The sequence below is a fragment of the Lathyrus oleraceus genome, chromosome 3 (genome assembly GCF_024323335.1).
Source record: "Lathyrus oleraceus cultivar Zhongwan6 chromosome 3, CAAS_Psat_ZW6_1.0, whole genome shotgun sequence".
NCBI lineage: Eukaryota > Viridiplantae > Streptophyta > Magnoliopsida > Fabales > Fabaceae > Lathyrus > Lathyrus oleraceus.
The window spans coordinates 350,830,193-350,845,879 of record NC_066581.1 but is presented as its reverse complement, the minus strand read 5'-3'; the positions used below and the strand labels follow the sequence as shown (position 1 = coordinate 350,845,879).

The 15,687-nt window shown below is 34.1% G+C and overlaps 1 protein-coding gene across 2 annotated transcripts; it reads left to right on the top strand.

The window, feature by feature from the left end:
* Nucleotides 1-1,063: 1,063 nt before the first annotated feature.
* On the top strand, nucleotides 1,064-6,286 carry LOC127127623 (scarecrow-like protein 9). Of its 2 annotated transcripts, XR_007805388.1 has the most exons (3): nucleotides 1,095-1,186; nucleotides 1,539-3,912; nucleotides 5,670-6,286. XR_007805388.1 is itself a non-coding variant. In XM_051056872.1 (2 exons), the coding sequence occupies exon 2, from the start codon at nucleotides 1,619-1,621 to the stop codon at nucleotides 3,839-3,841; it is 2,223 nt and encodes a 740-aa protein (XP_050912829.1). In that variant the 5' UTR covers nucleotides 1,064-1,186; nucleotides 1,539-1,618; the 3' UTR covers nucleotides 3,842-4,137. The 2 variants fall into 2 exon arrangements, 1 of the variants encoding a protein (XP_050912829.1); XM_051056872.1 differs by lacking the exon at nucleotides 5,670-6,286 and having other exon boundaries at nucleotides 1,064-1,186; nucleotides 1,539-4,137.
* Nucleotides 6,287-15,687: the final 9,401 nt, after the last annotated feature.

Below are 15,687 nucleotides of genomic sequence, written 5' to 3'. Positions count from 1 at the left end.
ACACCTTTCGACATTCGTCGAATACAAACATACTATTTCGAATTTGACACAAAAAATTACATATTTAACAAGGATAAAAGTCAGAATAAGTCAAATCGAACTTTGCTTAAATAAATCGTAATTATTTTAAAAAGTTAAAAGTTTGACACATTAGATTTGAAAAATTGTATTTTAAATTTAAATTTGACCAATTATAAATAATTTATTTAAAAATCCATTAAGCGTTAAGAAATTTAAAAATAACATTCGACCTACATTAAGCGTCAATTTTTTTAATTATTACTTATCATTTTACAATTTTATATTTGTGGATGACCTAATAAATTTACCAACTTTGTCTTGTCTAAATAAATAAGCTTGTTAGAGAGTTTGACTTTTTTATTTCATGAGTTTGACCGAACAAAACCATAAATATACTAAACACTATGTTTTTTTGGACAGTCACATCATTAAAAACACATACAAGTACCAAATATTATTTAGAATTTACGATTAAAAGAAAACCTTAAAATTTAAAGAATAAGAACTTAAATATGTAAATCGTCAATATGAGTTTTTGATTTTTATTTTTATATATATTATCAAAATAATTTTTAAATATTAAAATTATTTTGCAAAAGCTAAAGTCCAAAAAAAAATCTATAAAAAAATTCCTTTTTTTTACCTATAAATTTTAACTTTAAAATCTAATATAAAAAAATATTTAACATTAAAAAACTATTTAAAAAAAATACAGAAATCAAAATTAAAATATCATTAGTTTACATGAATGATATACCTATTTAAATAAGAATAAAATACAAAATTTTATTATTTAGAAAAGAATTTAATTGATATACATTTACACTGTCAGTTAATCATAACCTTATTTAAAGGATTTGACTTTTATTTTAAATATTTAAAAAGTAATACAAACGAATAATTTTGATGTATTTACAGTATAAAATTCAATGCATAACAATTAATCTCTTTTTAGAAAGAAAAAAAAGCAAAATAATAAAGTTTCTATTTTGATTCTTTTGTAGATAGTGGAACCATATAAATATAATGATTACCTTTGACATGAAAGTGAGACTAAACAGATCTTAAGTCTTTCAGCGCCCTTTTTCCTCTCTCTCTCTAACATTTGCTTTCTCTGGGAACTAGTGCTGTCTGTGTAGTGGTGGGTCTCTTCTCTGAAGAAAAGGTGAGAAAACAAACAAACTTGTCTCACTTCTATCTCTAGTACTATGCATCCATGTTTTTCTGTTTTTATTCATGTAATAGTACCTATTTATTTTCCATAACCATCACAATTTGTTATCTAGTTCTTTCATTTTTTATGCTTCTTTGATTTTCTTCCACTTATTGATCTTCATGTTTCAAACTTTATCTCTTGGTGAAATATTCTCATCTATTCAAGTGTAAAAATTTAGTTTTTTTTCTTAATATTATCTTTGAAAGTTTCAATTTTTTTTATGTTTTTATTGCACCCCAATTCATGATTTATGTTATTAGGGTTTAGGGTGAGTTTTGATGATCCTGTTTTGATTTTGAAGGAAAAGGGTCGTTTATTTGAAGACTGATTAGGACTAAAGATTGAATTTTTATGTGTAAAAAAATTGGCAAAAAATAGATTATGATGGATCCACATCTCAATGGGTTTTGTGGTTCCACAAATGAGATCCGGTTTGGGAATCAATCTTTGCCTGTTCTTCAGAATCAGAGATTTGAAAATGGTTTCTTTGATCAAATTGGTTCCGATTTGGTGCCAGCTGATTATACACCATCTTCGACAATAACGTCAGTTTCGACTCACGAGGAACCGTCTCCGGATGACTGTGAATTTTCTGATGCGGTTTTGAATTACATTAATAACATCCTTATGGAAGAAGATATGGAAGATAAGACATGTATGCTTCAAGATTCTTTAGATCTTCAAATTGCTGAGAAATCGTTCTATGAAGTAATAGGCGAAAAGTACCCGGTTTCGGTTTCGCCATTAGGACAACTTACAAGTCTTTGTAATCAAAATGAGTATGTTGGAGATAGTAACTTCTTTGATGATTATGGTACTCGTGTTGATGATGGTGATCTTAGTTGCATATTTACAAATAATTCTTTGCGCGGAAACTCGAGAGATGTTAAATTTCCTCATCCCGATTTTCAAGGAAATAGTGTTTCACAATCGTCTTATAGTTCTACAAATAGCGTAAAAAGTACCGTGGAAGGGCTTTTGGATTCTCCGGACAGTATTTTACATGTTTCTGATCAGAATAGCGGGAGTCAACCGATTTTGCAATTTCAAAAGGGCGTTGAGGAGGCTAATAAGTTTCTTCCTAGTGGAAATGGCCTCTTTCAAAATTTCGATGTTGCTAAGTTTTCGATACTAGAGCCTGAAGTGGCGAAACATGAATTATCAGTTAAGGTGGTGAAGAGTGAGAGAGAGTCCTTTCTTTCTAAGGGAAGGAAGCATCATTACGACGATGAGGGAGATGTCGAAGAAAATAGAAGCAGCAAGCAAGCGGCGATTTACTCAGAACCTATGTTGAGGTCAAATCTGATGGATGCGATCCTGCTTCATAGTTTAGGAGATGGTAAGAAGCATTTTACGGCTCGTCGCGAGGCATTGCAAACTAAGAACAATATGGTGCCAAGTAATAAATCGAAAGCTCGTACTAGTGGAAAAGGACGAGGTAAAGGTAAAAAACAAAACGGAAAAAAGGAAGTGATTGATTTGAGAACACTGCTTGTTCTTTGTGCACAAGCTGTTGCAGCAGACGACCATAAAAGTGCGCACGAATTGCTAAAGCGGATCAGGCAGCACTCGAACCCTTTCGGAGATGGAAATCAGCGGTTGGCTCATATATTTGCCGATGGCCTTGAGGCACGTTTGGCTGGTACTGGAAGCCAAATTTATAAAGGACTAATCAGTAAAAGAACATCTGCTGCCAATTATCTGAAAGCTTATCATCTGTACCTTGCCGCTTGCCCTTTTCGAAAGATGACTAGTTTCGTCTCAAATGTTACTATAATGGACTCTGCGGCAAGTTCAACGAGGGTCCATATTGTAGATTTCGGCATCCTCTATGGCTTCCAATGGCCTACCTTTATACAAAGACTTTCGTTACGTTTGGGAGGACCACCAAAGCTTCGGATTACAGGAATAGACTTTCCACAACCCGGTTTCAGGCCTGCAGAGAGAATTATAGAGACCGGTTCGCGCTTGGCAGCATATGCTGAAACTTTTAAAGTTCCATTTGAGTATAATGCCATAGCGAAAAAGTGGGAGACCATTCAGCTCGAGGAACTCAAGATCGACAAAGACGAATACCTTGTTGTAACCTGTTTTTATCGCGGTAAAAACTTGCTGGATGAATCCGTCGTAGTTGACAGTCCAAGGAACAAATTCCTCAATTTGGTAAGGAGGATCAAGCCTGATATCTTCATTCATGGCATTATGAACGGAGCCTTTAACGCGCCTTTCTTTGTCACTCGGTTCAGAGAGTCGTTGTTTCACTTCTCTTCACTTTTCGATATGCTAGAAAGTATTGTGCCTCGCGAGGATTGGGAAAGGATGCTAATTGAGAAAGAGATATTCGGGAAGGAAGCATTGAATGTTATAGCTTGTGAAGGTTGTGAGAGAGTAGAGAGACCAGAGACATATAGGCAGTGGCAAGTTCGTATTCTCCGAGCCGGGTTTTCACAACAGACTTTCGGCAAAAACACCGTAGAAAGGGCGGTGGAGAAAGTAAGGTCTAGCTACCACAAAGACTTTGTCATCGACGAAGATAGCAAGTGGTTATTGCAAGGTTGGAAAGGGAGAATCGTGTACGCGCTTTCTTGTTGGAAACCTGCTTGACTAAGACGGTTCAATTCAAGTACACCTTACTAGCGCTTTGTGAATTAGTTTTTGACATATGAGGAAATCAGGTACTGCATGACCCCATTTCTTCTCAGTTATAGTCAACAATGCTGGTTTTTGTCATTGTTGTGCAATGTATTTTGAATTAACTTTAATCTGAAATAGTTTAATAGTGTATGCTCAATTTGTAGTTTGATAGCCAAATTGATGATTGTCAAATGAACATGATTCAATGTAATGTTACTGACAACTTTGACATGTAATAAAAAGTATGAAAAGGGGAATCTGAATATCTATTGTTTATGTGACAATATGAAAAGGGGAATATGAAAAAAACTGAATATTTACTTTGGTTTCATGTGGACAAAAAAAAACCTCTTTGATGCATTTATAGTAGTGGAAAACAAGAATAAGACTATTGAAAGTGACAGTTTTTCAAAATAGAGTCAACAAACAAGTACTTGGAATTTGATGGGAAAAAAACAATACCCTTTAGTGGGGACTGTCAGATTTGTCTGTGTCTAGTATGAATGAAAAGTACAAATATGGTGACTTTTCTTGGAAAACAAGATGCCAAGCAATTAGTGCAACAAGTAATAGTTTTGCAAACAGTAAATGAATGTTATGCAGATGTTTCTATTATTTTTGTGGAGCTTATGGGGTCCAAGGTCATTGTTGACAATACAATGCATCAAAAATTTTTTAGGACTTTACTTATTTGCTAAGATTCTCATATGCATGATGTTAACTTGTGTATCCTACTGACACAAGTTTCATCATAACGAATGATATCACAAAAAAGTATTAGAAAGATGAAATCTGATTATAATGATTCAATTAGTCATATGAGCCACTGAGCTTTACATCATCTGTTTTCCAAGGCACTATACTCAACCTCTGATGATGATTTGGAGACCACCCTATTTTTTGCTTTTCCAGTTGATGATGGATGTCTCAAGTGTATTGACATGATCCCCGGTTAGAATCTGTGAAGCATGTGAGAATGAGACTGAAGTTGGCTTTGAACAAGAGGCCAATCGTTAGAGAATTCTTTAGATATCTTACAATTCAAAGGGCTGCTTGAAAGTGTCTTGTGGTTGGTTTAGATAAGAATTGGCTTAACCTCCATATAGAAAAACTGATGTTAGAATGTGAATGTGTGAGATAAATTACTACTACAAAATAGATATTTCGTCACCCTAAATTATAACGGTTTAACAGTTAACTGTGATAATACCTCATTTTTGAATGCGTTTTATTTATTTATATTTACGGAAAAACATTGCACTACGATCAAATTAATAAACCGTGATTTTTTATATATCTATGGGGTGATAGGGTTTGAATCTCAGCCCCAACAATTTTTTACTTTTTCGTTACAATCAATGTTTTCCTTATAATTATAATATCGTAATTAAAATTAAAATACATATCACCACGGTTGTTATTGTGAACTGTTTTGAAAGTTATTATATTTAATCATGTTTTTGAATACGACTGTGATGGAATTATTTACTCATATAATATAAGTGAATTAACTCTTGTTTCTTAACATTAGCGTCATATCTATCACAACAAAACCCTATCACACATTTTCTCTCTTCTTCTTCATCATTAACTCTCACTTCATACATAAATGTATTCTTCTTCTTCCTTGTTCTTTCTTTTTCGTGTATGTTATTGTTACGCTTCACATGATTTTCAAATGATTTTCACGTGATTTTCTTCTTGTTTGAGAGATTATGTTTTTTTTGTTATTTTATATTGTTGTATGTTGTTGTATGTTATTTTGAAAAAAAAGTTTCTCTTTTTGTTCTGGTTTCAGATCCTTCTCTCAGATTTCAGATCCTTCTCTCAACATGAATAGTGGAAGCAACAAACTTATCCACGAGATTCAGGTTACAAAGGGGGTTATTGATATGGTGGAGTTATGGTTGAACAAAGTCAAGGAAGCTGAAGTTGTTATGGATCACATTAGTGTTGTTGAACCGTCTGGTGGAACAGACTATAAGAAGATTCTTTTCAAGAATCTTAACCTTGAAAAGATGAAGAAGGTAGATGCTATTATGAATGACCTAATGAATCTGGATATATTTGATTCTGAATTAGATGAAGGCCTTTAGAACTATGAAGACCTTGAGGACTGGAAGAATTCAACTAGACATGAAGATTGAAGACCTTGTTATGTTTCACATGATTTGTTGATGGTTGGTGTTATTGACAAGTTTGTGTATGTTGTGGTTGTTGTTGCTTGTTATGATACAATGCACTGCTTGTTATGTTTCACATGATTTGTTGTTGGTTGTTGTTGACAAGTTTTTGTATGTTGTAGTTGTTGTTGCTTCATCCGTCTTGTATTTTTTCTTCATGGCAACACAAAGTAGATCAACTTCAGATTATTCCACGAATCTTTTCAATAAAAGGTATATTGTTGTTGATCAATGTTATTATTGTTGTGTATGTTGTTGTTGAGTTTATTATAATGTATGTAGATTGTTTGTTTCACTCACCCTTCATTGAACATGCATTCATTTAAAGTGATTTAGAAAATAATAATCTAAAATTAAGTTAGATTTGAAATGCAACTTAGATCAAACATACTTTTCGAATTGCATTCATCTCGTAATTCATCTATATCGCTCTTTAACACGTAGAACTTGGTTTATTTCCCCAGGTTCTTCAAAGCAACAGTTCGTTCTCTATTAATTTGTATTGCAAAACATCAAATTTGTTGAGAAATTGAATCATCTTCATCGTTGTCATCATAATAATCTAAATCATTGATTAAAATAATGATGATGATAGTGATGATGATGATTCTGAATTAGTCAACATATTGATGCTTTGCAAACTAAACTAGGAATGAATTGTTGCTTTAAAGAATTTGAGACATTGAATCAAATACTACGTGTTAAGAAGTAATAGATGAATTACGGTATGAATGCAATTTGAAAAACAGTGGTTCATTTAAGTTGTTTTTCAAGAATAATTTGATTTTTAAAATTATTATCTTCTACATCAATTTTAATGGTTGTATATGTTTAGTGAGGTGTAAGAAAAAACAAGAAATTTACATATTTTATAATAACCTCGTATACTTTTCACAACGGATATCTTTTGTAATCGTGGTGAAATGTTAATTATATTCCAAATAAATTATTGTTGTTGTTGGGTTTCGAACCCATGACCTACATATATATTACAACGGTTGTTTAATATAACTGTTGTGATACCTAGCGCGCTACCTAGCTTATAACCACGGTCAAATACCCGTTGTGGAAACCACCATACATACAATCATACGCTACCTAACAACGGACGTGCAGCTGTAATTATATGTGTTTTGCAATCGTCATTATATGTGTTTTCTGTAGTAATGAATCAACAATTAGACATCTGGAATGTTCGCTTTGTAATAAAATTTTAAAGATCACGCTAAAGGTCGTGTATTGTATTATTAGAGTTGATGTTGGTTTGGATGCCAATAAACTTGTGTCCTACAAAAGATGAAAACAATATATTTTTTAGGCATAGAGATATGTCTTCGGAGAACCTTGTTAATTTGAAACCAAAGAAATTTAAGGTCTCCCGAATATGCAATGCTAAATATTTTGTCCAAAACAAATTTAATGTGATTGATATTAGATAAATTGGTGTCTGCAAGAATTAAATCGTCTACACATACTAAAATGGCAGTGAAAGATACATCATACTTAATAAATAAAAAATAATTAGATTTAGATTGGATGAAACCTAGGTCAGTGATGATGGAAGTAAGCTTATTATTCCATTGCCTACTGATCTGCTTTAGGTCATTGATGGATTTCTTAAATTTACAAACTAAGTTCTTGAGAGTAGTATTGATACCAGGGAGACTTTTCATGTAAAACTCCACATCCAAATGCCCATGGAGGAAGGCGGTATTGATGTGTAACTGATGTAAAAGCCAGACATGGGAGGAAGCAATGGATAATAGTAATATAATGGTGGCCATTTTAACAACATGACTAAAGGTTTTATGGTAATCTAAACCCTCGGTTTGAGTGAAGCCTTTGGCTACAAGCGTGCCTTGTACAATTATGTGGTATCATTGACTAAGTAATTTAAATTTAAAATACACTTATAGCCTATAGTTATTAGAGAGATGAAAGTTAATTCTCTAAGTGTTACCATCAGTGAGGGCTTTTTAATAACGTTTTTTCAATTGGGATCAATTATAACAGTAGAGTAAGAACTTGGTTCAGCAATAAAGGATAAAGAAAAGTTAATTTTTTTGTGTAAGTAGAGGATATATTATTGTAAGATATGTAATTAGATAAGAGATAAGGATTATTACTTGCGAAAGTGGAAGGATATTTAATAGTGTTAGTGTTATCTCTAGTTCCACATAAACTGAGAAATTGAGAGAGAGTAGAAAGTATGGAAGTGTAATATTTAATTGGGTAGTAAAAACATTACAACCAATGTGCTTTTATACTAAAATGAGATTTCTTGATGTACTAGTCAAAAATTAAATGTGTGTGTGGTATTGATCGGTCTCCAATTCTACTTGTTTTCTGACACTCATTCGGCACAATTTCACGAAGTCGGTAACACATTATTCTACCTGTTATGTTATTTTGTTTAGTAAATTAGATGTTTGCATTTCTATTTCAGTTTGATGATTACCCTTGGTTTGCGTCATTATACTCCATTTTATGTCTCCTTGTGGTAGTTTTATTGGTTTCAGGTGTAAGCAAGAATACCCAAGGACTCGCCAAGGTAATCGGACATTCCGGGCTCGTTGGAAGAAGAAATTTGATGGTACAATAGCGCTGACACGGCCACCCATGTTTCCCAACACGGCCCGTGTCAGGAGAAGGGAAGCCAGGTGCAAAAATAGGGAGCTGGCACGGGTGCCCGTGTCAGCAACCCTAGAAGGGGTGTGTTGGAGCCAATGCATCAGTCAACCAACACGGCCGGTTGTATTGCCTAACACGGCCAGTGTTGGCTTGGACACCTCATTTTCTATTTTTTCCTGTGTTTTGGCATTACTGATCCCGAAGGGCATTGTGGATATTTGCTACATCAAATATTTGGTCAGTAACTATTCAGGGGACTTTTGGAGACTGAGAAGAGGGACTTTTTACACGATAAAGAATTGGGACGATTAAGATTGAAGCGATCAAGAGTTGCGGAGAACGGAGGTCCTTCAAGAGCGGATGCGATTGAAGATCAATGGGATTTCCTTATTCTTATAATGTCTAAATTTTATATTGTATCTTATTTGAATAATATGAGTGGCTAAATCCCCCAATGCCAGGGGGGTGTTCCTGAATTGATCATGTAATGACTCTGAATTGATAATTTCTTTAATATTATGTTTGTTTGTCAATTTCATTGTGCAATGTTTTTAATGCTTTCATTATCAGAAAAATAAGGATTGATATATGGTTAACAATTTGCGGGATTGCAATTGTTAAGGTTTTTGTACATCGAAACTGTAGTAGATATCATCTAGGGCTAAGGATACCCTATGGTTACCGGTTATATCTTATTTTTTTCAAAAGGCTTGGTTTCATTGTAATCTCCTAAGGACTTAGAGATTAGAATGAATGACCAAAGGTTTCCCTCTGAGGTTTTAGGAGGAAACAATTTTAAGATCCGATAATTGCAATTTTGAACTGTTTAAGGAGATATACATTCAAGGTCATTATAGGAGATATTCATACACCATCCTTGGCATAATATTATAAACTGTGAAAAAGATTTATTATGCTTTCATTTCTCATTATAAAGTGACTTATTACAAAATCCCAATTATTTGTTTTGTTCAATTGAATCACAATTTAAACTAATATTGTTGTGCAGTCCTCGAGATCGATATTTGGGAAACGTACCTATTATTACTACATTGACAAAATAGTACACTTTCTATTTTTCCCGATCAGGTATCCTTACAAGGGTGAGAGATACTCAAAGGCCTTGGTATGTTTGTAATAGTTAGGACCTGCTTGTGGCGGTGAGAGGCCATGTATGGTAGTTTTACGATGTTTATGGTGTTTATGAGAGACCAATTCACGTGATTTAAGAGGCTTTGTGATATGCGTAATTTGGTTAAGTTATGATTTGTCCTTCTCCCGTTAGGGGGAGAATATTTATAAAGGCTCTTGCCTAGGTTTTCCTTGGGAATGATAATCGTCCACCCAATCAAAGTAGTGTACTTTTGAATCCCTACTTCCTAGGAAGAAATGGATCAACTATTGACTATGACTCCACTCTGCCAAAGAAACGTGTTACTCCGTATTTCCCATAATTGCGCGAGCGGGAGATACTTGAGGTCAAGGCAACTCCATTTAGGGGTTACATATGACCCTTGACCCCTCCAAGGGCTACAACCATCCCACCTTTGTCAGACCTTTTATAAATATAACATTACACAGTTCCTCAAGCCTAAGGGCTTTGATTAAGGGCGGAGTGATTTTAGACTATAAAGCATTGGAATATCCTGAAGCCCTTAGTTTTTAGGGAGGATATGACGTGATAAACCAGAATGGCTAGGTTTTTAGTTACTTGAGCAAGACATTGGACCTCTTGAGCGGGACTTCTACCAAGCCCCACAAACATGACTTTGAACTAAGTCTCTAAGGCTAGAGTTGAGTCGCACCTCTTGGGAGAGAATCATGTCTTGGAACTCGCCCGAGGAAAATCAAAGTCCCTCAGGAGAGGAGTTTTAAATGGCATGTTCAATGGTAACTCTTAGTCCCACAAGAGAATTCATATTGACCCTAAATAACGAGACTATAATTCCCTCAGGTGAGGCATTGAGCCTCTTGGGAGGGACTTCTATAAAGGCCTCGGACAAGATTTTAAATTAAGTCTCTAAGCCTAGACATTTGTCCTGCCTCTTGGGAGATATTCATATGTTGGGTTCTTCTCGAGGAAACTCTAAGCCCCTCAGAGAGGAATTTTAAATGGAATGTTTGATAGGAACCCTTAGTCCCACAGGCAAAGTCCGACTGAGAGTGGTTGTCGCGGCTATAAGTCCCTTAGGCGAGGCGTTGGGCCTCTTGGGTGGAACTTCTATCAAGCCCCAATACAAGACTTTGAAATAATTCTCTAAGGCTAAACTTTGGTCGCACCTCTTGGACGAGATTCATGTGTTGGATCCCGCCCGAGGAAACTCTAAGTCCCTTAGGTGAGGAGTTTTAAATGGCATATTTGATGGAAACTCTTAGTCCCACAGGAATATTCATATTGAGCCTGACTGTTGAGACTATAAGGCACTCAGGCAAGGCGTTGGGCCTTTGGGAGGGACTTCTATTAAGCCCTCAAACAGGACTTTGAACTAAGTCTCTAAGGCTAGACGTCAGTCATGCCTTTTGGACAATATTCATATGTTTGATTCCCTTTGGCGAGGAGTTTTATATGACCTGTTTGATGGGAACTTTTAGCCCACACAAGCAAAGTAATATTAAGCTTGGCTAACGAGACTATTAGTCCCTTAGGCGGGATGTTTGGTCTCTTGGGCGAGACTTCTATCAAGCCCTCATATAAAAATTTGAACCAAGTTTCTAAGGTTTGACTTCAGTCGCTCCTCTTGGGAGATATTAATATGTTGGATCCCTTCCGGGAAAACTCTAAGTCCCTCATGCGAGGAGTTTTAAATGGTTTATTCACACTGCCGTGAAAAACTGCATGGATCTTAGCCATGAGGTATGACATATAAAATATTGCCTTAAGAAGCAGCAATGATCTTCTCCATGAAGTCCAACATAAAATATATTTTCTTAAGAGGTGGGAAAGATCTTTGCCATGAAGTACAACATAAAATTATGAAGGTGAGAAAAATACAAGAAGGGGTTGAATTGTGTTAACTTTTTTTTTCTTTTTAAACTCTTAAGTAAGATTCTAAACACAAGGTTGTAGAATTTGATTTAGTCTAAGGTAGGCAGCGGATATAATATACAAGAAAAAAGAATAACACATAGAGTTATCATGGTTCCTCTCACACCTTGAGAGTAGTCCAACCCCTTGTACTTACTAGATATTTTCACTATAATCACACAAGATTAAAATTTACTCAAACACACAAGCAAGAGACTTCCTTTACATACACACACAAGTAAGAGACTTCCTTTTCTCAAGCACACGAGCAAGAGACTTTCTTTGCTCAAACACTAAAGTAAGAGACTTCTTTGCTCAAGCACATAAGCAAGAGACTTGCAATGCTCAAACACTTAGTAAGAGACTTCTTACAATCTACCTAGAAGATAAATGATTGTTGGGAAAATACACTTGATATACAATCAGAGGTGTATAAAGAATACACAACAAATAAACTATTTACGACTTAGGGATTTCTAAGATATTCAAGGATAAGAAATTCTAAGTTTCAACTTGTGTTTTTTATGTTGACAGGGTGACTTCTATTTTGATGTGAATTGGTATGTTTTCTTCAAATCTTTTAGCTCCTTAAATAGAGAATAAAAGGAGTCATTAAATATGTAGCATAATAGAGTCCTTTGAGAAGCTTCAAAAGAGACGTTGGGATGTTTCACTATATTGTCAAGTTAGGTGAAGGCTAATTTGAAAACCCTTTACTACAAAAAGAATTAGCAGTTGTATCCCAACAGACTATATGAAGAGAATATAACTTAGGTTTTCACTTGACAAAGTATGTTCGGAGATGAACGGTGACCTATCAGTGTCACATTGGTCCTTGCGCTTTGACTGACTCATGTTATGATCATCAGAAGCAGACTTCTCCAAAGTCTAGTTTTCAAAGGCTAACTCCTTCAGACTCTGATCTTTGAATGTTGACCTCTTCAGAAGTTGACTTCTTCAGAGTTAGGTCTTCAACTTCTGATCCATCATATTTAGTCTTTAAGCTTCTCTTTGAATGTTCATAGTCAGAACCAATATTTGGATTTCTATATGAAATTTTAGTCTATGGTCCTATACACTTGAACAAACATTAGTATACCCAATTGTTCTTTAAATACTTTATTATCATCAAAACCCAAGGGATATGGAGCAAACTAATTTTGTTTCAACAATCTCCCCCTTTTTGATGATGACAAACATAATTATTTAAGAATAATGGTTGATAATTTAATTAACTAGTTAACTTCAGGGTTTGAGGTTTGTAAGCTCCTCATGAGTCTAATAGCCCATAAGGTGAGGTTTGTAAGCTCCTCCTAAGTCATATTCAGGTTAACTAAATTTAAACATATATAACGTTCTTCAGAATTTAAGTAAGATAATAATTGTCATGTTTCAGGTACTTAAATACTTATATATCTACTCCCCATTTTGTCATTAACAAAAATAATGAAAGGAAATAGAAAAGATACTGAAGAAAAATAATTTCATATAACCAAAAAAGAGTTAGACAGAAAACAACAATTTTTTTAAAAGATAAAATAAAAGGGTGTTATAAATCCTAAAGCTTAAGGTTTTTGCCTCAGAAGCTCCAGGATAGCCTTTGGGTCAGAACCATTTCATCTTGTCTTGCAACAAAATTCTTCAATTGGACATCCATTTTTTTCTTGTTTGGTAGCAACAGAAGTCAACTTCTTCTCCAAGTGGTCAAGCTTCTAACTAGAAGAAGATACAAACTCATAAGAGAAGGACTTCAAATTCTACAGAACTGTGTCTGCAAAGGTTCTAAGAGAGTCCCATTTAGTTTCATATGCTATGAGATCGGATGATACGAGCCTCTCAGCAACCAAATTTTGAACTCTATCAAAAATAACAGTTTAAAACTCTTCCATTTTGTAGTTTATGTGAGGTGGGAGGTTTGGTTTAGGTTGATAGAAGGATGAGGTGTATAAGGACCTGGTAGAGGTACTGTATTATATTATTACATGACATCATCTGGCCTAGAAGGTGAGTTGTGATGTTCAGATGGTTCAGAATTTTGGACATGAAGTGGTTCTGGTATAGTGTGGTCAGTTGTGGGATCTTATGGAGATTGGTTTAGAGTTACATGTTCAACCTCACTTTGAGTAGCAACTTCATGTTTAGATTGAACAGGATTTTGTTAGTGTTCAAGACTGGTATGAATGGGAATTTTTTGTTTAGGTATTGGTTGGGCTTGGTTTCATTATTCAGATTCAGATTGTATAGGAATTTTAGTCTGAACAAGGTTTGGTTGGAGGATTAACAGAAGGTGCAATTTCCATAGGGATGGCTTGGAGAAGCATGATGTTGAGAAGTCTAAAGTCTGATGCACCATAATCAAAACTTGAGCTAGTGCTAGAGGATATAGCACTAGAAACCTCAATGGGCGGTTCAAGCATGACATTGATGGGTGATGGTTGCTCTGAAACAAATACACAAGCTAGCTAGTTATGATCAAAAGATAATTCACCAGCTAGGTGATTTGTTAATTCCTCTAGAAAAGGGACAGTTTCTTGTTGAGAAAAAATCCTTAGCACTTGAGTTATGTTAGGAGTATATGATTCAAGGGTTGGTTTAGGGGATGAAGTGATATGACCCATAGATAAGTTTTTGTCGTGTTGTGGTGAAGGGGTGTGTTTTGATACGAGTTTCGGTAATTTGTGTGGTGTTGGTGTGGGTGATTTAGTCATGAGAGGTGAATTGGAAGAATTTAAAATATTATCTGAGATAGAATTTGGAAAAAGATGTTCATCATCTATCTTAGTTTAATTATGATGAAGACAAAAACTTATCAGAAAAGAAAAAGTTTGAAATCAAGAATGCATAAGCTTATGTATATTTTGGAAGTAAAGGAAATTGATATTGATGTTAAGGTACTCAATTGTAATTCATTATGTATAAAACTTAGACGTTCAAAAAATAATACTCATATTCATATCTAAAGTTCTCAAATTATCATGCATAAAAAATTGAGTTTAAAAAAGATGTCTGCATATTTTAAGTCAGGTATGGTTAACTGATTTAACAAAACTTGTTTCTATTTGAAATTTGAAAAATTATTTTAAATTCAAAAGTCGTTCTTCACTTGTTAATATATATGTTTAACCGACTTAAAAAGTCCTGAACATAATTAAAAATTGTATCTTTTCATGAACCATTGTCATTCTAAACTATTGCAAGCCTTCATGAAAATGTCTCAAACTTTTGCATCAATTCATAGAGGTTTCTTATGATGTATTTAAGGGAAAATACATTATAAATTCAAATTACCTTTTTCATACAAATTTTAATACAATTCAAATTAACTTTTTAAGTGTTCATTCATTTTAAAAATGTTGAAACTTTGTGCATAACCTTCAAATCATTCATAAAAGTTTCATAATATTTTTTGAGCATTTAAGGTCTATATAATTGAGTTGTAATATATAGAAAGAGAAGATCATTTTTCATTTTGGAATTACTTCAAGAATTATTCTTATTCAAATTGTTCAGAGTATATTGGGACTTAATCACCAAAGTGTGTGGTGATAAGTTTGTGTAAATAGAAAATGATGTACTTTCAATTTTTGTGAGAATCATCACAGTGTTTGATGATTATGAAAAAGGTTTTTTTGAATTGAACTAATTCAAAGTCCACAATAGTTGTTGGTGTGGTTGGAAATCAAGGAAGTGGTTTGCTTCTTTGTTGTTGTTAGAATATTTTAGGAGAAGTTTTTGTATGAGGCTTGTACAAATATCTAACAATAGTGAAATCTCTCACGAGGTGTAAAGGGACTAGATGTACCCTTGGTTGATAAGGAGAAGTAGTATACATCATTGTGTTCATTTATTTTTCCATTTTTTATTTTTTTAATTTCTTATTCATTCATATATTCATAATTAGTTTTATTTAAGTATTGGTGTGCTTGGATATTTTTGTAGGATTTATGGAGAGTGGTGATAATTATTTAGAACCTTGG

Coding starts and splice junctions, on each gene's coding strand:
- LOC127127623 (XM_051056872.1), top strand. CDS start 1,619: ATGATGGATCCACATCTCAATGGGTTTTGTGGTTCCACAAATGAGATC.